At 45.0% G+C, this 23,311-nt stretch overlaps 14 protein-coding genes across 14 annotated transcripts; 7 read left to right on the top strand and 7 right to left on the bottom strand.

Annotated features, from left to right (window-relative positions):
- Nucleotides 1–755: 755 nt before the first annotated feature.
- Nucleotides 756–2,042, top strand: V1512DRAFT_212219 (kinase-like domain-containing protein; the record flags this gene model as incomplete). The annotated part of the gene is made up of 2 exons (XM_066913557.1): nt 756–1,810; nt 1,856–2,042. 2 exons carry the CDS (start codon nt 756–758, stop codon nt 2,040–2,042), a joined length of 1,242 nt encoding a protein of 413 aa, XP_066769563.1.
- Nucleotides 2,043–2,981: 939 nt separating this feature from the next.
- Nucleotides 2,982–6,609, top strand: V1512DRAFT_277976 (sulfate transporter family-domain-containing protein). The gene is made up of 3 exons (XM_066917945.1): nt 2,982–3,263; nt 3,318–4,966; nt 5,017–6,609. The coding sequence occupies exons 1-3, from the start codon at nt 3,014–3,016 to the stop codon at nt 6,532–6,534; spliced, it is 3,417 nt and encodes a 1,138-aa protein (XP_066769564.1). The 5' UTR covers nt 2,982–3,013; the 3' UTR covers nt 6,535–6,609.
- Nucleotides 6,484–9,891, bottom strand: V1512DRAFT_267303 (fungal-specific transcription factor domain-containing protein). The gene is made up of 4 exons (XM_066917250.1): nt 9,685–9,891; nt 9,581–9,634; nt 9,445–9,534; nt 6,484–9,395 (listed from the first exon to the last, which is right to left on the bottom strand). The coding sequence occupies exons 1-4, from the start codon at nt 9,798–9,800 to the stop codon at nt 6,668–6,670; spliced, it is 2,988 nt and encodes a 995-aa protein (XP_066769565.1). The 5' UTR covers nt 9,801–9,891; the 3' UTR covers nt 6,484–6,667.
- A 27-nt stretch (nt 9,892–9,918) lies between these two features.
- Nucleotides 9,919–12,260, bottom strand: V1512DRAFT_267307 (uncharacterized protein). The gene is made up of 3 exons (XM_066917251.1): nt 11,776–12,260; nt 11,649–11,735; nt 9,919–11,607 (listed from the first exon to the last, which is right to left on the bottom strand). Exons 1-3 carry the CDS (start codon nt 11,837–11,839, stop codon nt 10,067–10,069), a joined length of 1,692 nt encoding a protein of 563 aa, XP_066769566.1. The 5' UTR covers nt 11,840–12,260; the 3' UTR covers nt 9,919–10,066.
- On the top strand, nt 12,194–13,035 carry V1512DRAFT_267309 (uncharacterized protein). The gene is made up of 3 exons (XM_066917252.1): nt 12,194–12,750; nt 12,798–12,851; nt 12,896–13,035. The coding sequence occupies exons 1-3, from the start codon at nt 12,256–12,258 to the stop codon at nt 12,938–12,940; spliced, it is 594 nt and encodes a 197-aa protein (XP_066769567.1). The 5' UTR covers nt 12,194–12,255; the 3' UTR covers nt 12,941–13,035.
- V1512DRAFT_193116 (uncharacterized protein) lies at nt 12,941–13,240 on the bottom strand (the record flags this gene model as incomplete). The annotated part of the gene is made up of 2 exons (XM_066913146.1): nt 12,941–13,095; nt 13,147–13,240. Coding segments are annotated over 2 exons (249 nt in total), but the record flags the coding sequence as incomplete, so codon positions are not given.
- Nucleotides 13,241–13,393: 153 nt separating this feature from the next.
- Nucleotides 13,394–14,227, top strand: V1512DRAFT_243135 (small-subunit processome). The gene is made up of 2 exons (XM_066914308.1): nt 13,394–13,499; nt 13,546–14,227. Exons 1-2 carry the CDS (start codon nt 13,404–13,406, stop codon nt 14,203–14,205), a joined length of 756 nt encoding a protein of 251 aa, XP_066769569.1. The 5' UTR covers nt 13,394–13,403; the 3' UTR covers nt 14,206–14,227.
- On the bottom strand, nt 14,044–15,501 carry V1512DRAFT_229772 (CTLH/CRA C-terminal to lish motif domain-containing protein). Its single transcript, XM_066913925.1, has 2 exons — nt 15,371–15,501; nt 14,044–15,324 (listed from the first exon to the last, which is right to left on the bottom strand). The coding sequence occupies exons 1-2, from the start codon at nt 15,489–15,491 to the stop codon at nt 14,297–14,299; spliced, it is 1,149 nt and encodes a 382-aa protein (XP_066769570.1). The 5' UTR covers nt 15,492–15,501; the 3' UTR covers nt 14,044–14,296.
- Nucleotides 15,502–15,610: 109 nt separating this feature from the next.
- On the top strand, nt 15,611–16,897 carry V1512DRAFT_267315 (RIO1 family-domain-containing protein). Its single transcript, XM_066917253.1, has 3 exons — nt 15,611–15,685; nt 15,730–15,874; nt 15,916–16,897. Exons 1-3 carry the CDS (start codon nt 15,623–15,625, stop codon nt 16,833–16,835), a joined length of 1,128 nt encoding a protein of 375 aa, XP_066769571.1. The 5' UTR covers nt 15,611–15,622; the 3' UTR covers nt 16,836–16,897.
- On the bottom strand, nt 16,870–18,641 carry V1512DRAFT_243142 (uncharacterized protein; the record flags this gene model as incomplete). The annotated part of the gene is made up of 5 exons (XM_066914309.1): nt 18,545–18,641; nt 17,798–18,501; nt 17,666–17,756; nt 17,536–17,625; nt 16,870–17,490 (listed from the first exon to the last, which is right to left on the bottom strand). The coding sequence occupies exons 1-5, from the start codon at nt 18,551–18,553 to the stop codon at nt 16,870–16,872; spliced, it is 1,515 nt and encodes a 504-aa protein (XP_066769572.1). The 5' UTR covers nt 18,554–18,641.
- Nucleotides 18,642–19,945: 1,304 nt separating this feature from the next.
- V1512DRAFT_84473 (Rhodanese-like domain-containing protein) lies at nt 19,946–20,938 on the bottom strand. The gene is made up of 2 exons (XM_066918531.1): nt 20,665–20,938; nt 19,946–20,619 (listed from the first exon to the last, which is right to left on the bottom strand). The coding sequence occupies exons 1-2, from the start codon at nt 20,779–20,781 to the stop codon at nt 20,320–20,322; spliced, it is 417 nt and encodes a 138-aa protein (XP_066769573.1). The 5' UTR covers nt 20,782–20,938; the 3' UTR covers nt 19,946–20,319.
- Nucleotides 20,939–21,218: 280 nt separating this feature from the next.
- On the top strand, nt 21,219–21,818 carry V1512DRAFT_249665 (uncharacterized protein; the record flags this gene model as incomplete). Its single annotated transcript, XM_066914628.1, has 1 exon — nt 21,219–21,818. One exon carries the CDS (start codon nt 21,219–21,221, stop codon nt 21,816–21,818), a length of 600 nt encoding a protein of 199 aa, XP_066769574.1.
- A 109-nt stretch (nt 21,819–21,927) lies between these two features.
- V1512DRAFT_267331 (uncharacterized protein) lies at nt 21,928–22,636 on the top strand. Its single transcript, XM_066917254.1, has 3 exons — nt 21,928–22,148; nt 22,200–22,324; nt 22,373–22,636. The coding sequence occupies exons 1-3, from the start codon at nt 22,101–22,103 to the stop codon at nt 22,419–22,421; spliced, it is 222 nt and encodes a 73-aa protein (XP_066769575.1). The 5' UTR covers nt 21,928–22,100; the 3' UTR covers nt 22,422–22,636.
- Nucleotides 22,554–23,257, bottom strand: V1512DRAFT_229782 (uncharacterized protein). Its single transcript, XM_066913926.1, has 5 exons — nt 23,223–23,257; nt 23,025–23,181; nt 22,831–22,971; nt 22,692–22,787; nt 22,554–22,643 (listed from the first exon to the last, which is right to left on the bottom strand). The coding sequence occupies exons 1-5, from the start codon at nt 23,235–23,237 to the stop codon at nt 22,615–22,617; spliced, it is 438 nt and encodes a 145-aa protein (XP_066769576.1). The 5' UTR covers nt 23,238–23,257; the 3' UTR covers nt 22,554–22,614.
- Between the last annotated feature and the right edge of the window lie 54 nt (nt 23,258–23,311).

Here is a 23,311-nt window from a genome sequence, read left to right on the forward strand (position 1 = left end):
CAGTTACGATTAGAAGCACAAGTGAGTATTAAATAGTATGGTGCATCTAACCAAAGGTTTTGTACTATCTTGCAACAGTGCGCCGCATGACAACGAATCGAGAACATGCAAATCTCTCGTTCTTTTCACTCTAAATTCGTTTCTCAATCATTTTTTGTGTGTGGCTTTTTGTGTCAAACAGATCGTAATAGGATTAGTTTTTGTGTATGCTGTGAACTGCTGTGTTTAAAACAGGAGTCTACACGCCTTTGAACGAAACCCCCAGTTCCGTCAGTTTCCAAACACTAATTTGGGCTCAGGGCCTTTACAGCTGACTCTTGCTGTGCCCACTCGGATTACTATTTACACCAACAATATTTCTACTGTTTCGGTTCAGGGTTTAAGTGATTGTCATAATAATAATGTCTGAAGAATCGGCTTCTTTGGCCGACTCAATGGCAAATGTGACGTTGAACGGAGATTCAGTGTCACCTCAAAGAAGTGCAGGAACCAATACCAGCGCAACCTCAACTGCAGCCGGTGTTCCGCCAGCATTGAATCCTCTTTCTAGTGTACATTCAGCTCGAGGAATCCGATTGCCGACTCAGATTCCAGCTGATGTTCAAGAGCGGATTCGTGCGTTTCAGCTCGCTCGTCAAATGTTCGGTGCAGCATCTAAAGAGTCGGGTGGGCCAAACCAGTCTGGTCCGGCGATTCCGACAGTTCCGACGGTTCCGACGGCTCCGGCGGGCTTGACGGGCGGTCCTGCTATGACCATGCAGCTTCCGACTGGTAGTATCACTGGTAGCAGAGGTTCGTCGAAGCCTCAGCCGAAATTGTCGTTGTCTCAGCGCCGCAGTATGGTCCTGGACAATGGATCGGCGCAGACGAATTCGACTGGAAGGTCGCCAGTTGGACGGCTCAATCGGCCGGCGCTCTCGTCGATTCCCAGTGCGCCGATGCATCTTGAATCGCAGACTGAGTCACTTTTCAATTCGTACTCGCAATACATTGATGTGTCGACAGGGTCGTTAAAGTTTGCTGGGAAAGCGTCGTTGGATGCCAATGGCGTCAAGTTTACGTCGGGTTCGACATTTAAGATTTCGTTGAACGATTTGCAAGTTCTTGAAGAGCTTGGACGTGGTAATTACGGTACAGTGTCAAAGGTCCTGCACAAGCCAAGTAATGTTATCATGGCAATGAAAGAAATCCGGTTGGAGCTGGACGATTCAAAATTTCGACAAATCATTATGGAACTGGATGTGTTACACAAATGCAAATCGCCGTATATTATTGAGTTTTATGGTGCGTTTTTCGTTGAAGGAGCAGTGTATATCTGTATTGAGTATATGGACGGAGGCAGTATTGATAAGTTATACTCTGGAGGAGTGGAGGAACCCATTTTAGCCAAGATTACAGAGTCAGCGGTGCGGGGATTGAAAGTGCTGAAAGACGATCATAACATTATTCATCGAGACGTGAAGCCAACGAATATATTGATCAACACTAAAGGCGAGGTCAAGCTGTGCGATTTTGGAGTTAGCGGGAACCTGGTAGCGTCTATTGCACGGACAAATATTGGATGTCAGTCGTACATGGCGCCTGAGCGGATCAAGTCTGCGAACCCGGAAGATGCAATCACGTATACGGTTCAGTCTGATATTTGGAGTTTGGGCCTGACGCTGATTGAAATTGCCAATGGGTCATATCCTTATCCACCGGAGACATATGGAAATGTGTTTAGTCAGTTGAGTGCGATTGTCGATGGTGAACCGCCGACTTTGCCGGCCGACAAGTTTTCTCATGACGCAATCAGTTTCGTGAAACAATGGTATGTTGTTACATTCAGTAATGGAATTTGTCTAATGTCACTTAGTCTTAACAAGGATGCTGTGCTCCGTCCGACATATGCGAAGTTACTGGCTCATCCATGGCTGATTAAGTTTCGTAATGTTGAGATTGACTCAGCTTCATGGGTCAAAAAAGCATTAAACGACAGAGCTCATAATCATTCAGAAAGTGTGAAGCCGGCATTGCACAACGGTCGAGGTGTTCAGATTTGATTTTGGCTTGATGATGCATTAAAAAAAAAAAACAAGTACAGAAAACTGTTTGCATATGGGAAGGAGTTTCTACGATTGAAGTGGGCAGGATACCTTTGTTGTGTTGGACATTACGATAGTGGGATGAAGGATATGCGCACCTCAGAGTGAATTTGAAGGGCATTTGTACATGATACACCGAATTGGATCTAACCTGTAACTTTTAAATTGCAAACTACACTCAAATATTACTGTTAAGAAGAACAATAACGTTAATAAACATACTAATATAAGAGCATATATACTTATAGCGAGTGCCAGTAGTGTGTCGACATATTCAAGGGTTTATTACTACTGGTCCGAGTTGCAGGTGGCTTTTGCGCCGGTTGTTGATCTTGATGTAAATGTCATACAATTGGGTGTTTATGACATAAATGTGCTCAGCAATGTAAAGTAAGCTTTGAAGGGACCAAGTGAAAAAAAAACGCCACGGAAAAATTTCATGACGCAAAATTGTATGAAAAAGGCAGAATTTTTGGTGAATTGGATTTTTTTTTTAGAAAAATTATTTAAATTTCTTTAGAACAGCGAAAAAAAAACCTAATTAGCAAAAATCAGAGAAATTGCTTTATTTTTTGGTTCTTTTGTGGAGAATTAGGAGAGAGGACCGTGCAATTTGGCGATAATTGACGTGATTTCTTGATATGATTTTTGTGCGTGATTTTTGTATTCTATTCAAATAAAATAATTGAAATAAAATAAAATAAAATAATAAATTTAATAAATTCCGAGTAAAATAAAAAAGAATAAAAGCAATTTAAATCGATTTTTGTCGTCATTTTTGTATCGATTACGTAACAGTTCAATTTAAGTCTAAAAAGAGAAAAAATGCCTTGTGCGGCTCAATGAATAATTTATCCGAATCTTCATCTTTTTCTTTCTTTTATTCCTATATTTTTAGTCGGTTTTTTTTTTCAAGATTTTAAAGAAAAATGACGGAATTGGGTCATTCAAATTTAGTTGAATCTCAAACTACTTCAGATTTGGAACAAGGAAAACAGCAGTCAAAAGGGACCGATAGATTGGGTCAGCATGCGCAAACTCACTTGAGATTGGCTCCATTCTCAAATACTTCACCTTCAATGGGTCCAAATTCTTCGTTCTCGTCTGTTTCAAGTGGTGGAGGACCAGGCAGTTTTAAAAATGCTGCAAGATCGTTCTTTCATGGTTCGTATCATGATGGTATAAATGTCATTTTATTCAGCGATCTTATACTCTTACATTAACATCTAGTAGAATCTGCTACTGTAGCTGCACATGCTGCTTCTTATGTAAGAGATTATACCGCTGAGATAGCTTCAATGGCTCTCGAAAGTGAAGAACCAACCGCAGGAATGCTGATTCCACTTCCACCACCAGTAGAAGTCCCGCCTGTGTCTTCGAGAGCTTCTTCTTCAACACTGACTGCCCTTCTCCGACCCGCAACAAACAGTCTCGACTCAGAAGATCGGATATTAAACGGTGCGTACTATCATCAGGGCGGAACAGGTGCAACTCTTGTTGTCGATGGCATCGAATCGTCTCATTCGGTTGATCCTCAACCCGAGACTCAAGTCACCGACTTTGCAAGTCAACCTCGACCAGACAATTACAATGAAGAAGACGATTTTTATAACTCCAATGCGGATCAGCCGCTACTTGGTGGTTCATCTTACCGAAATGAAGATTCCGGCCCACGATACGGTAGCGAATTTTTGTTTGAGGATTCACATCATCAGAAATCCAAGTCAAAAGGATCATGGCTACGATCCGCATTTTTATCTCTCAAGGCAGAGAGCACTTTCAGCGTAGGCTCCATATTCTTAGGCTCCAGCAGCGACGACGACGAGTCTTCTTATGTTCCTTCCCGCATGTTTCACCAATCGAAACCGCTCTTCTCTTCTAGTCTTGAATATTTACAAAACAACAAAATGAACATTTTAATACCAGTCAAGTACATTCCGTCTGTGGTACTTGGAGTGCTGTTGAACGTACTTGATGGCTTGTCCTACGGAATGATTCTCTTTCCTCTCGGTGAACCAATTTTTTCTGCACTTGGACCTGAAGGACTGTCCATGTTCTACGTCTCTTGCTTGGTATCTCAGGTTGTATACTCGTTTGGCGGATCGGCGTTCAAAGGCGGTGTCGGCTCGGAAATGATTGAAGTCGTTCCTTTCTTTCACTCAATGGCATACACCTTACTTGCTCGCATTGGTGAAGATAAACCAGAGTCTGTTCTTGCAACTACAGTGTTGGCGTATGCAATTTCTTCTATAGTGACTGGTGCAGTGTTTTTTGGCTTGGGAACCGCCAAAATCGGATCGCTAATTGGATTCTTCCCCAGACATATCTTGGTTGGTTGTATCGGAGGTGTTGGCTGGTTTTTGATGGCTACCGGATTTGAAGTTTCTTCTCGACTCGAAGGGAACCTAGATTATAACTGGGAAACTGTAAAACTCATGTGCCAGCCAATTACACTGTTGCAGTGGGGTATGCCGCTTATGCTGGCGGTCATTTTAATCATGTTGGAGCATGTCGTCAAGCACCCGCTTTTGGTTCCTGGGTACTTTATTATTGTGTTCTTTGGCTTCCACTGTCTTGTGTCTCTAGTACCAGACTTGTCGCTTCAAATGCTGAGAGACATGGGGTGGATTTTTGCGTCACCCGTAGACAGCAAACCGTGGTATAGTTTTTACGAACTGTACAACTTCTCAGCTGTCGATTGGTCAGCCCTGTTGTCGACCGTTCCAGCGATGTTTGCCTTAACATTTTTTGGAATATTGCATGTCCCTATTAATGTGCCAGCACTTGCAGTGTCGTTGGGGCAAGACAACGTCGACGTAGACCGTGAACTTATTGCACATGGAATTTCAAACGCGCTTTCTGGAATGAGTGGTAGCATTCAGGCATGTCTTTTTGTTTTTTGCTTTTTGCTCGGATTTTACTGACTAGACAGAACTACTTGGTGTACACCAACAGTTTACTGTTTATCCGTTCTGGCGGAGACAGCCGTATGGCCGGGTTCATGCTGGCTATTGCTACCGGCTGTGTGATGGTAGCAGGACCAGGAGTTATTGGATACATTCCCGTCATGGTCGTTGGTGCGCTGATTTTCTTGCTTGGCATAGAGCTTATGCGGGAGGCGCTGTACGACACTTGGGGTCGTGTCAACCGGTTCGAGTACTTTGTTATTGTGTCTATCATTGTCGTGATGGGCGCGTGGGATTTTGTGTACGGAATCATTGTCGGGATCATTTTGGCATGCATGTCGTTTGTGTACGATTCTTCGCAAAAGTCGGCCATCAAAGCTACTTACTCTGGCGCGATCGCGCGGTCTACTGTCCGCCGCCATCCGTTCCAGCAGCGCTTTCTCAAAGAGGTCGGAGATGAGATTTTTGTGTGCAAACTGACTGGCTTTTTGTTTTTTGGCACAATTGTTTCGGTCGAAAACAAGATGCGGGAAGTGATTTTATCCACACATAGCGAAGAGTTCAAGCGGATCAAGTATTTTGTGTTGGACTTCCAAGGTGTTGGTGGAATTGATTTCTCGGCGGCCGAAGCCTTCACACGGATGAAGCGATTGCTTGAGACTAAGCAGATTGAGTTGATTCTTTGTTCGTTGACAGTGGAAGCCGCAAGCGGACTTAAAGCTGTTGGGATGTGGGAGTTCAGCGAGCCCAGCAACGGAATTCATGTGTTTGAGGACTTGAACTCGGCGCTTGAGTGGTGCGAGAATGAACTGCTGGCTGTTTATTACCAAGAACGAGAGCTGCACAACCGCAAGTCCGGTCCGTTAGCGCTGAACGATGCAAATCAGTTGCGGGTAGCGAGTCCTGGTGTTGAGCCGAGTGCATCGCCGCGCAAGAGTTTCGTCAAGAAAGCGAGTTCGACTGTGATGCTGGCCGACCCGACGTATCCTGGAATGCATGTGATATCTGAGAATAGTACACCGAGTGGAAGCGTCAGTTTGTCACACGTCAAGTTTGTTGAGCCTTCGCAGCCGTTGACCTTGCTGTTACAGATCATACACGACATCTCGCCCAAAAAAGCGCCGTTCTGGCAGCCTCTGTGTGGTTTCTTTGTCTGTGAGGAGCACGCGGCCGGTACGGTTCTGTATTGTCGATCGGACGAGGCAGACGGTTTTTATCTTGTCGAGAGAGGGATCCTGAAAGCTAATTACGATCTTGACCAGGGCCGGTTCACTGAAGCCATTGTAGCCGGGACGACAGCAGGCGAGTTGCCCTTTTTCTCCGATACCAGACGGACAGCGAGCATGGTTATTGAGCGGGACGCGGTGGTTTGGAAGCTTGGGAAGGAGCAATGGGCACGATTTTTGGATGGCACCGAAGCAGACGGCGATACAGCGCTAAGCGTGCGGCAGGAGATTGCAATAGAGCTGTATAAGGTCGCGTTGAAGCTGACTGCCGAGCGATTTAGTGCGATTACAGCGTACGTGCTGACGTCTGCTGGTTGAGAATGTAAATGAACGGAAAAAGGTGGGGCGTTTAAAAGTCTGCATTTATCGTGTAACAAAGTTTTATTCAATCATCATTCGTAACTCCTAACCAATCGACCAAACAGAAAAACGCAATCAAAAAAACCAAAAATCAAACTGTTTTGGCGACGTCTCTTTTATGTACATAAATTAAAACGGTGCAGAACTTTGCCGCAACGCCCCATATTTTCATTGACCGTAACGTCGCGAGCACGACCGCAAGAACATGTTCTGCTCCAGTCGCAACGACGGTTCCGTCTGGGTTTATCGTACGGGCACAGATGTCGTCCACTGAATCCATTGACGCGCGCCCGCCCTGCAAGAACCACCGATCCAAATCCTCCGGTCTTGTTTGCGAGTCTTTCGGCAGCCATGACAAGGTGTCCAGTTTTGCAGCCAGCTGTGCCGAATCGCGCGAGTCTTGGTGTGAGTACTTTGCAAACGCGTACAGAAACAACCCGGCCAGAAAAACGCGCATGGTTTCGCACGGTGTCCGAATCGGGTATTGTCTTGCGATGCCGATGATTTGCGCCGCATGCCATGCGAGTTTGCGAGAGTTGACGGGGTCGAGCGTGAAGATGACTTGGATCCGGTGCATTGCGTCGACGCGATAAGCTTTGCGGTTGCGTGCGAGTGCGATGACCAGGTCCATGATCTCACGAGCAGTGTAAAGGTGAGAGTAATGTGCAATCAAACAGGTCATGTTCATGTGGACCATGTCGAGGATGTTGTACGGCGACGTCATTGAGTCGCGAAGGTACATTAGCACGCGGAGTAAACATTCTTTTGCAGGACTGTAATCTGACTGCAGCATCGGTAGGACTTTGGCAAGCGCCGAATCCTCGAGCTCACGAAAATCCCACAGGATCCGGCCGACCGCTTGTGCAAACAGCCGCTTGCCCCAGTTCGGAATTACGTCGGGTTGCAATGTGCCAGCCATCAGGTCGCGTAGCATCGGGTAGAACGGTATACCTTGTGGTATCACTTTCCGCCCGTTCGGAAACGCGTACGCGGCCCACTCGCGCGCGGTCGCTGCCTCCCATAGGCGCTCGTCGCACGGGATGTCATTGCACAAATCGCAAAGCGCAATCATGCTTCGGCGAGACGACAAGGTCGAGATTGAGCAGTCATACTCAAAAATCGACCACGCCAGTCGCTTGCCCATTTCCTCGTCGCGCCAAGCGTGCCAAAGCGACTCGAGCTCAGTATCCGACTCGTCACCGCGGATCGAGAACATGACTTCGGTCGGCGGGAGAGAGAATAAGCCCATAGACCGCGCACACGAAATCAAGTAGCTCCGGCACTCGTCTGCTTCTTCGTACAGTCGTTTGTCGCCTGACCCGAGCGCATATATGTTTTGCAGACAAAAAGCGTACACAAAGTATCCCGACCGGCCGTAGTTGCTGTCGTAGTTGCCCATCCACTGCAGTGTGCGTTTACAGAGCTCGCTTAGTGTATCTGCAAACTGGTGCGCGACTTCCATGTCAGAGTAGCTTGCGCCGATGCTGATCATTGTCGCTAGCAAGATAGCGGGACATGTGGCGAGCCTGAACGTCGGCCGGTGGATGAGAGGTAATATCGGGTGGAAGTCTTCAAAATACAATCTCAAAAAAGAGTCGAGCGTTGCACGGTCGGGAAACTTGGTGATGTCGACCTCGGCGTACGGATGCCGTTCATACGGCAGTTCAAGCAAAGCCAGCATTTCCGATCTGACCTGATCGTTAATTGACTCGTATTGTTTTGAAAATCCGGTCGACGTCTGCTCAAGAAACTGTCTAAGCGGCGGTAGCTTGACCGCGCTTTCCTCGCGCGACGTCTGTCCTCTTGGAGCGAATGGCCAAATGTCATGGGTCTGGGGTTCAAACTCTACGCCACGTCTGGTGACCAACGAGCTAAACGGCTGCGGAGGCGGCAAATTGAGTGACGGCAGTCCTGAAGTCTGCTCGCGGTGCCATGTCGACTGGCTGTGCGAAGTCTTGTAGTGCGCAGCTGATGTGTGGTGGCCTGGCCTGTGCAGTAGTTTGGGCGGCGAGCCGAGATCTCGGGGCACATGCGGCTGAACGTACGGTTGTGGCGAGATCGGTGAGTACATTGTCGGCTGCTGCTCGCGGGTGACTGCTGTCGTGGCTTGCCTCGGCTGGTCATAGTAGAACGTTTTCTTCAGCGACTGGGCCGGGCCGGACAATGGCGGGGTCGGCATTGCGGCCGAGAGTTCCGACGCCGGTGGTTTGCGGTCTGTCGGACCGAACAAGATGCTCTGAGACCCGAACTTTGCGACCATCGAGTCGCGTGTGTCGCGTACACGAGGGTCGTATAGATCTCTTACCCCGAGTTCTGCTCTGAGCCAGTCGAGCTCAAATACGCCTGGGTCAAACAGCCAGTTTTCGAGATTGTCGTCGCTCATGAGCTGGCTCAGCGGTGACGGGATCGACGGCAGACCTGGTTTGAACTTGTGTTCAGGCAGTGGCGGGAGAGGGAACACTTCAACCGGGTCTGGTGACGAGGCCGAGGTCAGGATAGTGAGTGGAGTGTACGCGTACGACTGAGTCGGTGACGTGGCGTCAAATGCATGCAGTGGAGGTAAAGTTGGAGCTGTAGGAGCCGAGTCAATCAAAACAGAGGGAATTTGCTCAGTTTTGACTTTTTTGCGCGTAACTTCTTCTTCCATGTCGCTTTCAACCTGACTAATTTCTGATTCGTCGTCGATTGAATCTTCTGCTGTACCAGTCGGTGTTTTGTTTGTATTTTGATTAATAACCCGACGAAACTCATAGACGCAATCGAGTGATCTTTTTTTGCATGCTTCACAGATATCACCGCCTGAGCATTTTATTTTGAAACTGCACGTGGTCAGTATTTCCAGATTAAGTACAATGAACAAACGCGTACTTTGCACATCGAACACATGATTTTTTGCGTGTCCTCTTTGGCGTTGAAGGTGTTTCGTGAACTGCTCTGATATGCCTAGTCAAGACGTCCCTTTTTTGTATGAGCCACTTTCTCTTAGTAAACAACAATGGCGTACTTTCTAGTAAATCCTTTTAAGCAAACAGAACAAACAAAGCACTTTAAATGATCCCTGATTAATTATTAATGACCAATCACTTTGGTATGAGAAGAAAACCCTACTGAGAATGTGATCGTTTATGCCGGTCAAGATGTTCTGCCCTTGCAAATGCTTTTGAACAAGCCGAACAGGAATAAACAATTGGTGATGTCATTTCACTTGAATTATCTAACACCATTCGTATTTTCCTCTTTAATCTTGCCTCCCTTCTTTCTTGCCCCGAATTTAAATGAAAATTGAATATAAATTTGGGGGAATTTTGTCGTAAGGTATTTCGAGGTTTCAATAGTCAAAGCTCAGTTAGACAAATAATTTATTCTGGGTATACTTCTACAAAACGCTATTTCATACTTAATTTACAGTTATTCCGTGCAAATGACACAAAAATACATGTTGGGACATATTGAACTCTATCGCAAATTACCCCATTCGGAAATTTTGCCTTTATTCCTCACCATCATCGTCTGACTCAGCATCTTCAACCATGGCCATGTCCTCAGACCCAACATCTGACTGAGTTGTGCTTGCTCGGTCGATAAACGATGGTGTAAAGTTTCGCCGAGACAGGTCAATCACGACTTGACCTTCAAGATCAATCTCACCGCAGAGCTCAACCATTGCGTGTTTTGAGAGCGCAAAGAATGATTTGGTCCGGACGATGCGTCCCCAGTGGTTTAGACAGAATCTGGCGGCTGATGTCCTGAGCACGTCTTCCTGGGCTAGTTTGGCACATTCCCAGATCCGGGCCGCGTTCGTAACGTCAAACATGTCCTGGATCCGCGATAGGCAGAGGTCTCGTAGTCTTTGTAGAGCGTACATGTTGCTCAGGACCAGTAGCCTGGCAATGACGTCGACAGGGACGTCGGGTGCAATCGTATCGCTATAGAGGAAATATAGCAGCGCACGCACGGTCGAGTACGGTTCAGGGATATGCATTCGTTTGCGAGTGTATTCTCTCATTCTTGAATTTGACAGGCGCCGGAAATGTGGCCATCGTGCTGCTAGAATTAATGTGTGCACGTAGATCGGTTCAGACACGCCGTCCGCGGTCGAGGAGCTGGTATCAGGTGGCTGTGACTCTAGTTCGTCTGAAATTGCAGTCACGACAAAGTCCGACTTTTCTCTGTCGTGGAACAGTTTTGCAAAGTCCGCACCCAAGGTTTCAGGTTGTATTGACTCAGACTGATCGGTCTGACTCGGTGTTGCGCCGTAGTATTTTAGATTAATTGGCAAAATCCGACACAGAACGTCTGCCTCTTGTTCATGGTCACTGTAAAGTGGATATCCAAGTAAATACGCCGTAGTGCCAGACAGTGCAATGTACGACCACGCATTTCCAGAAAATATGTCACACGATGCATCTGCCAGTGTGCGCCATCGCAATTCAGTCAAGTCGAAACTTGTGATTGACGTCTCCGTGTTGTGAATTGCAGGTCCATGAGTCATAAAATCAACGACTGTCGAGCCGCAGAACGAGTAGAAATGCGTACCGGCACGCTTGTCTGGCACAGGTGTTCCCCGTCTGCTCGGCCGTTCGTCTGCCTGGCGATCGACAGCTTCGAACCGTAACGTCGCGACCGCAGACGTGCGTAAATCGAACCAGCTGACTTCGGACGGCCGGTCCATGTCCTGGGTCAGTCCTCCAAAAATCCACATTTTGTCAAAACGCACAGTCGCGACATGATCGTATCGTGCGACGAATGGGCGCGAGTCGGACCATGTCATGGACTGCAGATCAAGACAGAATATGTCAGACATGACAAAATGGTGTCTGAACCCACCACAAAAGTACAACCGTTTGCCGTCGTCAGACATGCACGCTGCGTGCCGTGCTCGGCCAATTGGCTGGCGGCCGTATGTTTTTGGCGATGACCATGTCTGGTTTTGTAAATCAAATATGTAGAGTTCATTCAGAAATTCACCACGTTCGTTCTCACCGCCAAACAAAATCAGTTTGCCGTCTTTCCAGTACGTTGCGGTGTGGCCTTTCATTAGCCTTGTCAAGCTTAATAAGTAGAAGACATACCATGTCGTCCAGTCGGACCAGAGCCGTCGTCTTCTATTCTCGTGGCTTTGAAAGTTTTGGTGTCAATCAGCATGACCGAGTTAAACACTATTTATTAGACAAAACCATACATTACGTAAGAACATACGGTCTTCAGTGCTCGTAAAGTCGAATCCGCCAAATAAAAAGATCTTGTCGAGGTCTGGACACATTGTAACCGAAGCATTTGTTGCACAAGGAGGATAGGTTGGATCGGCTACTTGTCAGTCAACTCATATAAACTAAGACATTCTTACGTATGACGTTAATTGTCTCTGGAGGTCCTTTGACTGCATTTGAACCCTCGATAAAACTTGTTGAAGGTGACAACGTAAATGAAGAATTCTGAGCGGTCGGAGGTGTTCCAAATACAGGAGGTTGTGTGACCGGCGGGGGTGTTGACGGAGGCTGTCCTGGTACCAACGAGACGAACTGGAACACTGGAGACAAAGGTTCGGCCATTTTTGGAGTATCGTGATGGCTTTTGACCGTATGTCGAAGAGGTTTGTGGAGTAGTTGGGACATTACAACTGCGTAAATATGGTGTGTTTATGGCATAAAATGAAATCTATTGGTTATTCAGGGGAGTATGTCTTCTCAAGCAAGGCCTTTCGATCCTCACGCACAACAACAAATGGCAGACCAAGGACAAGAAAAAGGACCAGAAAAGGGAGAGAAAGGAGAGGCGATTGATATTAAGGCAGAGACAAATGAGGATCTACCAAACGCAACACCTCGGGATGCACGATTATTACATTTAATGATGAGTTCAATGGGAATTAGTAGTTATCAAGACCGAGTTCCACTACAATTAATGGATTTCGCGTATCGGTATACATCATCAGTATTAGAAGACTCTTTATTATATGCCGACCATTCACATTCAACGAATCCAAGTACGGGAACGGCAGCAAATACACATTTAAGCGTTGAAGATGTGAGGTTAAGTGTTGGAGCCAAAGTAAACTATCAGTTTAAACCTGCTCCTCCTAAAGAATTATTGTTGGAATTAGCACAAGAGAGAAATAGACGGCCTCTGCCGGTGATTTCAGATGTTTATGGTATCCGATTACCACCAGAGAAGGTATTTCATAATTGAAATTAGGATGAGCATGAACTAATGCCATTTAGTATTGTTTAACAGCAAAAGATTGGGATGTTGATGATGAAATACATGAACTAGAGGTATTTGTCTATATGTTACTTAATTATTATATACTAATCATTAGGATGACGACATTCAAAATTCCAAAAGACAAAGGTTAGCTCTCTAATTGTCGTTCTTTCTTCTCTTGTATAAACTTATCAATTATTTGTTCTTTATATTCGTCTCCCATATAATTCAACATACAGTCCATCATTGCCCTTTTTTCCGGTCCACATGCCCAACTTGTAGTTAGCAATCTGCCTTTATTACAGTCTGCGAATGCTTCTCTAGATTAGTGTTTTCTTAGAAATGTATAGTGTATGTAGAGTATACCTTGTAGTACATCTTTACATTGAAGACGTGCCCATGAAGCATGTTCAGTATGAATCTGACCTTCTTCTTTTGGTGATAGCATCCAAACTGGTACTCCTTTCTTTTCTGACATTATTTGAGTGTATTGAGTGTATATAATAGTTAGGTCGATGGTATTGCGTTCAGGGTTTAGGTTAAGGGTACAGGGTTAGTGGCTCAGGGGTTTAAAAGTCCCAACGAATATTTTGTTCTCGTCTTTTAACACTCACAGACACAAAATGTCGTCGCTGAAGTTCTCAGTTCAGAAAAAGCAACATCGTGAAAGGTCTCAACCGAGTAATAGAAGTAAATGGGGTTTATTGGAAAAACACAAGGTCAGTTTTATTTTACTTCAGTGAGACGCATAACCAATATATCCAGGACTATGTACTTCGTGCAAAAGATTATCATGTTAAACAAGACCGTCTTAAAATTCTAAGAGAAAAAGCAGAGAGCAGAAACCCTGATGAGTTTTATCATGGAATGCATACTGCGAAAACAAATAGACGTGGTATTGAACAAAAAGAAAGAGAAAGCGCTGTCAGTTTAGACGTGACAGAGGTGAAATTGCTCAAGACTCAAGATGAAGGGTACATAGTGACCATGATCCAACAGGAAAAAGGTAGAATTGAAAGATTACAAGACAGACTTGCGTTTGTCAAGGCTACTCCAGTTGAAGATCGTGGGCAAGAATCTGATGAAGCATCTGATTATGAATATTCAGACGACGAACCACAGGTCAAAATGGCTCGACCAAACAAGACAAAACAAATTAAGCACAAAATTGTATTTGCAGATTCTGTCAAAGAAGCAAAAGATAAACCACTCATAGACACGGTCGAAATAAACAAGGACACGAGTAAAAGACAAAACATGTTACTTCGTGAACTCAACGACAGGAAAAACAGATTGACCCAGTTGCAACACGTGTTGCACGAAGTCCAATTACAGCGTCAACTCATGGCAAATGGACCAAAGAAGAAAATTGTAAAGTCCGATGGTTCGGTGACGTATAAATGGAAAGCTCAGCGCAAGAAATAGATTATAATCATTATTCAATAGATAACTAGAAGTACTGTAGATAAAGAAAGTCCCGACAGTTTGATGCAGCGTGCTTTCGTTTTACTGCAGACTAAAAATAAACTCTGACAGCCTGATGCGGCATGCTCTCGTTCGGACAATAAGGGCATTTAAATTTCATATTCGCGTTCCCTTTACTCATTCTGTCAAGCGACTCTTTCCCTACGATATGTCCACACGGCATCATCATTGGCGGGTTTGCGTCCGTGGTTTGTTCTTTCGACACCGGACACACGAAAATGGCATGAAACTGGAACGACGGCGGAAGCAAGGTCTCAACCGGAAGTTCGTTTGCCGACGACCATTCGGTTTGTTTCTCGCGCATGATGCTGCCGACCTTAAGTAGCGTCGGTAACGCGATCGAACCAGCTACAGCAGAAAGATACAGTGGCGATTCTGAACTCAGTCCGAGCAGCGAGCAAAACTCCTTTGTGAATGCACGCGCGACGTCGGTCCATGCAGAAGGAGACAGAAACGTAAGCGCGTAAGGTGACGACTCGACGTCGGCCTGGAACACAAACGCGCACATTAATTTAGAAATTTCAGGCAAGTACCGCTCGCCAAAGACCGAGAAGTTGTTACGGGCGTAATCCAACGCTAGCCTGGTCCCTGATCCGTCTGGATAAGTAAAGTAATGAACAAACTGTAACCGATGTAAATCAAACTCAAGCTCAGAGCTTGTCAACGCGAGCCTATCACGTTTCAAAGCCGCCCATTCTACTGCCGGTCCCAAGTCCTTACGCTCAAGCGCATGAAGTATCCTATACATATTCATAAACTCAAGCTCCAGCTCATTCGGAATATCCAGATTTGCTTCTTTGATAAGCTGATCTGCTACTTCAAATTCTCCTTCTCTAATCAAATGCATCGCAATTGCTCGGTCTAGTAATCTCTTGCTCGAAGCCGGGAACGCATTCTGATTATACGCTCCTTCGATATCAACCTTAAACTTCTTATCAAGTGATTTGGCGTATTTGCTTAATGACCCATGAATCTCCTTCTGACTCTCATTCACTTTATTCGCCCATTCCTTCGTCTCACTCTTTAAAATCGCCAATTCTTCCCTTCTTGACCTCGGGACTGTTGAATCAGCACTAAATCCATATCCAAATCTACACTCACAAACCATTCTCAATCGTATTCCGTACTCGTTCCAGTCGTTTAATCATCTCATCAACATCCTCAATTATCCTATCAAACTTCCCATTCTTCTGCAACCGCCCGAACTCCTTTGCAACAGAATCCATACCGCGCGCCTGCCTGCATTACTATGCTGTCCCGCATCATGGTCATTATCATTAAACCCTAACCCCACACGCTTAAACTCCCAACAATATCCTCAAAACAGTTCTAAATATTTTTTTGTGCGACATCGAAAATGAGACTGAACACTGCTGCAATGCGATATCTGTCGTCAGATGACTTTCGAGTTTTAACTGCCGTATGCTTCAACTGCTTGGTCACGTTGAAATGCTAACAAAGTAGACTGAAATGGGGTCAAAAAACCACGAAGTAGTGCCCACAGTTTTGATAGCGCAAATCGCTGGCCTCAAAGGCGGGTCCGGGGTAGGAAACTGTATTTCCGAGCTTGCAAAGGCAAATTTGATTGCTCGTGTTCAAAATGCTAAATGTACGTCATAGCAAGCTGGTCTGACCATACTAACAAACTAGACGACGGATACCGGTTAACATACGGCGGGTACGATTACCTTGCGGTGAAGGCTTTTTCAAACCGGAAATCGATCTACTCTGTCGGAAACCAGATTGGTGTTGGGAAAGAATCCGACATTTACGTTGTTGCGAACGAGACCGGCCGGAAATGCGTGCTCAAGATCCACAGACTGGGCCGGATCAGTTTCAGGAGCGTGAAGAATAACCGAGATTATCTGAGAAACAGGACGTCGGCAAGCTGGATGTATCTTTCCCGTCTTGCCGCGCAAAAAGAATATTTGTTCATGAAAGCGTTGCACCAGAACGGCTTCCCGGTGCCCGAACCGATCGATCATTCACGGCACTGCATCATAATGTCTCTTATCCCCGGCTTCCCGATGCGTCAGCTTTCGTCCCACGAAGATCCGTCGTCTTTATACTCGTCGTTGATGTCCTTCATCGTCAGACTGGCAAACCACGGACTCATTCACTGCGACTTCAACGAGTTCAACATCATGATTCTCGACGACCCGGAATCAGACGACGACCAGTTCGTGGTCATTGACTTTCCGCAATGCGTCTCGCTCGATCATCCCGACGCGGAACGGTACTTCAAACGCGACGTCGACTGCATCAGAACGTTTTTTGAACGCAAACTAGGGTACGTCAGTGAAGATTATCCGAGATTTAAGAGAGACGTGTCAAGAGAAGCAAGTATAGACGTCGATGTCCAAGCGTCTGGTTTTAGTAAGAAAATGGTCAAGGAATTTGAAAAGGCTCTTGCGGATTCTCGTGAGAACCAGAACAATGGCGAAGCTGTCGACGAGGACGGAGACAAAGACGAAGACGACAACGACAGCGACGACGACAGCGACGACGACAGCGACGACGACAGCGGCGACAACGACGACAATGACGACAACGACCACGAAAATGTATAATAATAATGTATAATAGTGTAGGCAATAAATACAGCTAGCATATGCTACACATAACAATACAGATATAACTCGCCGAAATACAGACAGCCCGAAAATGCAAACACAGCAACAGCAAATCACATATTCTCCTTCCCCTCGTCCTGCTCTTGCTCTTGCTCTTTAGCTTTGGTTTTGGCATTAGTTTCCCTAAACTATTAGCACATTCACTATCCGCTAGATCCGCATACTCTAACTCCCTCCAGTACCGCGCCTCAGGCTCGCTAATGTCGTCCGTGCCAAGGTCGCCTGTGACTTGACCTGCATTTGTCGGCTGGACATAGGCCTCAGTAGGGCGGTACATAAGCATGTTCTTTCCAGAAATTGAAAACTCCTCGAGCGCACGCTGGGCTGCAAGTAAGTGGTACTCGTGCGCTCGCCAGTTACGCTTCTTCAAAGTGATCTGCTTCAGCCGTTTCTGGGCTTCTGTGTCGCTAAACCGGACTTGCATCGGCAACCCGCCTTCGCCGATTGGCTGGCCGTTAAACGTCTTAATGATGTCTTCTGCTACGCTGCGGTCCGTGAACCGCGCAAAGCCAACCCCGCGGTTGTTGCCGTTGCCGTCCCGTAACACTTTGAATGACACGACTGGAAACGCATCGAGTAACTGCTTGAACTCCTATGATCAATGAGACACGCAAACATGCAAATATAAACTGCAAACCGCTTTGTCCCAGAACCGGGGAATGTTGGAAAAATACACATTAGTGGACTCGGTATCTTGAAGCTCTTTTAATCGCAAACTAAATGATTGCTACGTCGTCAGCCACAACCATTAAAATCCTCACACAAACCTTTGCAAACGACGTCTGGTACCCATACTGTGCTAAACCACATATACATTGTGCCGCTTCTTCTTCAGTTTCAAACTGTGCAAACCCAAACCTATTTTTTAGCCCAACTTCCGATTAACTAGAATAGTATACCCCTTGCAAAGTCCGGTCGAGTTGTCCATCATTGCCTTTGCAGTATTGAGCGCACCAAACCTGCTGGTCATCTTCACCAGCACGTCGTCAGTGATATCAGGCGCAAGACCTCTGATGTACACGTTTGTAGTGTTGCGCGGGTTCTTGAGTGCCTCATCGAGCAAAAACGCCGTCCCTGGTGTAGTTGGCGAGATGGCGAGCGGAATCGGGAAGTCTACTTTGGCGACTGACTGCACGACCGGCGAATGCACTACTGCCGCGACAGATTTTGGTGCTGCGGCAACCTGCTTATTCATGTTTACTGGTTGTAACACTTTTGACTGATCCGGTTTGTCATTCTTGTTGCGCATTGTCCTCTGTTGATTAGACAAATCTGCATTGACATCCATACGTACGTTGTCACGTCCGTTTCTGCGCACATGCTGAAGTGGCCGGTACAGTTGCTGCTGGTACGCAACCGGCGACGAAGGTTGGCGTGGCGGGTACATGTCGATCGGACCCATATGGGGGGAAGGGTAGCCGGGATACATTGAGTAAAACGGGATCTGGAGGCCGGAATGGTACATTTGCTGCGGCATCGCGTATGGATTATACGCGTGCTTGTCTTGCTGATATGGCGCGGCCGGTGGCATGGCATTGTAGTAAGAAGCCGGGTGCGCGTAGTATTGGCCAGGCGACGCGATTTCTGTGATCGGGTCCATGTTCTGTAGGTTAGCTTGCTGTGTGTATGTAAAGGGAAAAGAGTACCTGAGACATAGACACGACAAAAATAAATAATTAATACTTTTAATAACGATAAAAGCAAATTATATAACAGCTGGAGTTGACAGCACTAGGAACAAAGTGTGAAGAATTGTGAAGCTGAAGGGACAAGACAGGAAATGTATAAACAAACCGTCTACCATACCCTTACTTACTAGTACGTTAAGGTCTCAGGGTTGGGTTTATCTTGACTAGCCAAGTCACATAGGGTAAGGGCAAGAGCGCACTCGAAACTATTTCTCAAATTGCGGGACCGCTGTATTTACGGTATAAAAGCCAAACGCTGCTGCACATGGGTGTTATATCTAGTACAAACCCCGCAAAAAGTGTCAGATCTGTTTCGCGACAATATATTGGTTTATTGTAGATTTTGGAAACAATGTTGAAGGTTTTTCTTTATCTTGTTAATAGAGTCAGAGTTTAAAGAGTATGTGCACACAAAGTTATGATGTAAGTGTGTATAGATGCCGAGAATCTGCGGAAGATCTACGGATAAAGTGTGCTTTGCTTCTACTGTAAGGAGAAGCAACACTTTGCCTTTTGCTAAGCCGTAGTACTCCTAGTACTCTCAGTACTCCGTGTTTTACTATTACTGTAGCCATTCGCTGCTATCTAGCTCCACAGCACGTAACATACTATAAGACGGGCAGGTTGTTGAGGCATATCAAATCGAGGAGAGAAAGCAATCACTTGTTCGATTCACGAGTAGTTTATACAGTCAAAACTACAATAAAAAAATGGCGTGGAAGTGGAGATCGATTAGGGAATTAAAAGAAGATATGTGATTATCATTTTAACGCCGTCCACTACGATCGGCAATTAGAATTGCGCCACTGACGTTCAATATTTCCAATGCGTTAAATAAGATCATGTGCCTCGTAAACCATCAGTTTTCTAAGGATATTTCTTGTCGTGTTCTTCCGGATCTTGTGCAACAGGCTCGTATTGACGCCTTTGCTCGTCAGGTATATTGGTCCACACAGTTTTTGTAAATCTTCCGCTGATTTGCTCATGAAGTCTATGTATCGCGCATAAACACGTTATAAGGAGTATGAGCTCATTTTCAACGGGTACTCTTCAACGCGGGTGCAAAATTTCCGTTTGTCATCATACCCCGCTGATTCAATATTTGCGAAAGAAGCAGAAGACGCACAGATAAATCTGCAGAAGTAAGCAACGAGTCTGCTGGGGGACATGATGAAGAATCTGTAATAGCAATGAAATAACGTGACGCGTCAAGAAAAACGCGTTCGTTTGTTGTGTTGTAATAGTGAGTTTTGTGTTAAATGAAAGTCAGGCAAATTTGAGGTGCTGCTGTCAAAAGGCTATAGTCGCTATAGTCTTATTCGACTTGAGCGACCGTCTCAAGCTATGGTCGAACTGTCATAGAATGACATTCAGTGTATGTTGCGTATTAAGCTTGAACGTGACTATTACCATGCATCTATACTACGGTTCTATCCTTACTATACATGCTAACTATATCGTTCTATGAGATACTATACTACAAGATACTACAATACTAGACTGGTAGATACTCTGCTATGCTATATTATGCTGTACATATTATGCTGTACATATTATGCTGTACATATTATGCTGTACATATTACTCTATACTAGAAGATACCATACGGTATAAAAGTATACTTGAATCAGTATACAAGGTATAACAGGTCTGGACATGATATAGCTGCTGGCTATGACCATGGTTCAAGACCACAAGACGTGTGGACGTAAGGCAGAACCAATCGGGATGACTTAAGTATAATACTTCCACAGTTTTTCATCAAATGCTTCCGTCAACCGTTGATCTTTGCCAAATTCCTTTTGCCATTCAGTAAACCCGCCAGTCAGGACGTAAATCTGCTGGTCCGACTTATCAGACGACGCTATTCTGTCTCTGTATGAAAGGTACATTGACGCTGCCGCAGGACCTCGTTGCTGGGACAAAGCACAGTGAAAGATCAAGGCCGGGACTTGGTGTAATTCTTCATGAAGGTACGGTAAATTATGTGTAAACGAAGCGGACGGATGATTTCTTGACTTTACGATATGACCCTGTACGTTAGACAACACGAAATGAAAAGCAAGAGAAAAACGTACGCCAATATGGTCGTCATCGCGTACGTCAATGACAACGAAATTCTTCGGTCTATTAGTTGCGTCTGAATTCAAAAGCCATTCTTTCAGCGTATGCTTGTCAAGAGGTTTCGGTGGCATTGCACACAATCCAACAGCTTTTTGAATTTTAAAATTGTGGCTGTTAATGTTAAAGTTAGTTGTGTTAGACGTGTTAGTCGTGATGGTGAGTCATGGATGAGTGTTTGTCAATAGACTATTACTCTAATACAAGGGTATTGGTAGACACATTTTTAATTGGCGAAGAACAGCAGACAACAGGGATCAGGGTTGAAATAAGTCGTGTTGAAATTGTGATTTGATTATATAAACAGAAAAACCAGCTCATTTTTGTAGTCTAATTTCGGAGCGAGTTGAAGTTGGATATCGTAATGTAAATAAAATGCGTTGTTTGGTAGCATCTCACTAGTCAAACACTCTATGTCTTTTACTCTGTTGTCTATGGCTTTTACTCTATTGTCTCTGCTTCTGCCTCTGCCTTCGCATGTTTCTGTTTTGTTCGTGTTTATTGTTCCTTGATGGAGTCATATTGTTCAAATAATGTTGAATGTCCATTGACATTAACAGTCAATACAAGAAACACAATAATAGTGTCAGCAGGTTCAGATGAAGTGTACTCCATTTTTTTCTGGTCAGATCTCCAAGGTATAATATCACGAGCAGGATTTAAGGTCTGTCTGATTTCAGACGGACTCAAACAAGGGTCAGTGCAATTACGGTTTGCAAATTATGCGACTTTAGATTTTAGACCTGCACGTGGTTTAGGATCTAGCAGGAACAAATACGTATTTGAGTATTGGGGTCAAGTGTATAAATGGAGACGTCACAGGACAGCGAGTGACAAGTACGAGTTGAGCTCGCGACGGAAACTGATTGCTGTTTTGGTAAAGTCCGATCCTGATTGGTATGATCTTCTATTTGCACCGTCAGAAACAAACCCAGACGTTGTGATGGCAACTGCGGTGTGTTTAATTAGACTGCAACAGTTGAAGCATACGTCGTCGCTTGATTTGAGTATTTCTAGTTCAGTTTCAATAGGTTCAAGGCGGTTGGAGTTTAATGCTGGCAGATATCAGATTTCTGTTCAGTTGTTGCGTTGGAAGGGGTTTAAAACATGAATTAAAGCTTAATCTATTTGAATATCCTCATGAGTTTCAAACTGATTCTCGTGGGGTTTAAGATAAATAAATCATATCATTCAATGCTACATAATAAATGTAGAGAGTAGTGCAGGTTGTACAGTAGAAGAATAACCTAACCCTCGAGATTGACCAACCAAATCAATCGGGAGTTTTCGTTTTCTTCACGCAAAAGTCGGATTTTGACATTTTTACATCAACAGCAAGTGAGTGACATCATAATAAGGTCAATTGAAGTTGATATTAAATAGTATAGCTATAATGGCCGGTGGATATACTATTCTTGGACGTGTTTTCCAACCTCATCAGGTATAACTAAGTGTATAAGTCATTAAACAAGTTGGAAGTAACAGAAAGTAGCTCGCAATTGCTACACTCGGAAGTGCTGGATTGTTGGTCTTTGCTTTGACGGGAGGAAAGAAAGCTGAATCGACTACGATGCCACCAATCAATGCTTCAAGCCCTGAAGAAGAGGACTTCGTTAAGTGAGTTGATGAGGTAGACGAATCCAAGTATGAATACTGATGTGATAGGACATGGCTTAAGTCGCTCGAAGCTGAAGAGAAGAAGCCTGCTCATTAGTGTAGATTGTTAAATAGATTTATGCCACTATTCGATCTCTACATGTTTACTGCCATTGCACTACTAGTCGTTTAGTATGGACAGTATTATCTATACTACAGAGTACGGCCCATCTACGTGTATAAATCGTATATCGTATATTATCTTTCACTGGTATCATCCAAATACTTCTCACTCTCACTTCTGACTCACTCTAATTAGCAAGAATCATCCGTACAAAGTCTACTCTTTAGCACACGCAAACACACTCACAAACACATAAAAACTCACCTGTATAATTAACATTTCCATCCTTCGTAACGTTCACATTCTTAAGCAACTCATCAACTTCATCGCCAGACAATTTCTCTCCAAGCGAAGTCAAAACTAAACTCATCAGTCCATCCATTACACATTTAGAACCACTCACTGTATCGCAACTCTCCAACACCAATCAGTCCAGTCTTGTCCTTATCAAACACCTGGAATCCACGAACATAATCCTCGGGTTCTCCAGGCGCGCGAAACCCGTCCGGTCGATTCAACACCTGCAAAAACGTCTCAAAGTCAACTACCAAAATTTTTAGCACCTGCTTTCAACATGTTGTCTTAAATATCACTCACAGTCTCCGCCAACGGATTCCTCTAGTTCGTCAATCTCTGCAAGCGTGGGGTTCTGGCCACAGGCACGGAGTAAATCGCCGAGTGCTTTGAGCGCGACTTTTCCGGTCCCACGCTTATCGAACAGTGCGAACGCGTTTTGGTATGTTTTGTTTGTTGCCTGTCATTAGTTTATAAGTTTCTTCACGACAAAATACTCACTGCTTTAGACGACATGGTTGATGTTGATGGTAAAGGATGTGATGTAAACAAACATGGAGTGGCAGCGTCAATATACATTCCCACTATTC

Source organism: Lipomyces arxii, assembly GCF_038497795.1.
Source record: "Lipomyces arxii strain Phaff 12-163 unplaced genomic scaffold V1512scaffold_24, whole genome shotgun sequence".
NCBI classification, from domain to species: domain Eukaryota; kingdom Fungi; phylum Ascomycota; class Lipomycetes; order Lipomycetales; family Lipomycetaceae; genus Lipomyces; species Lipomyces arxii.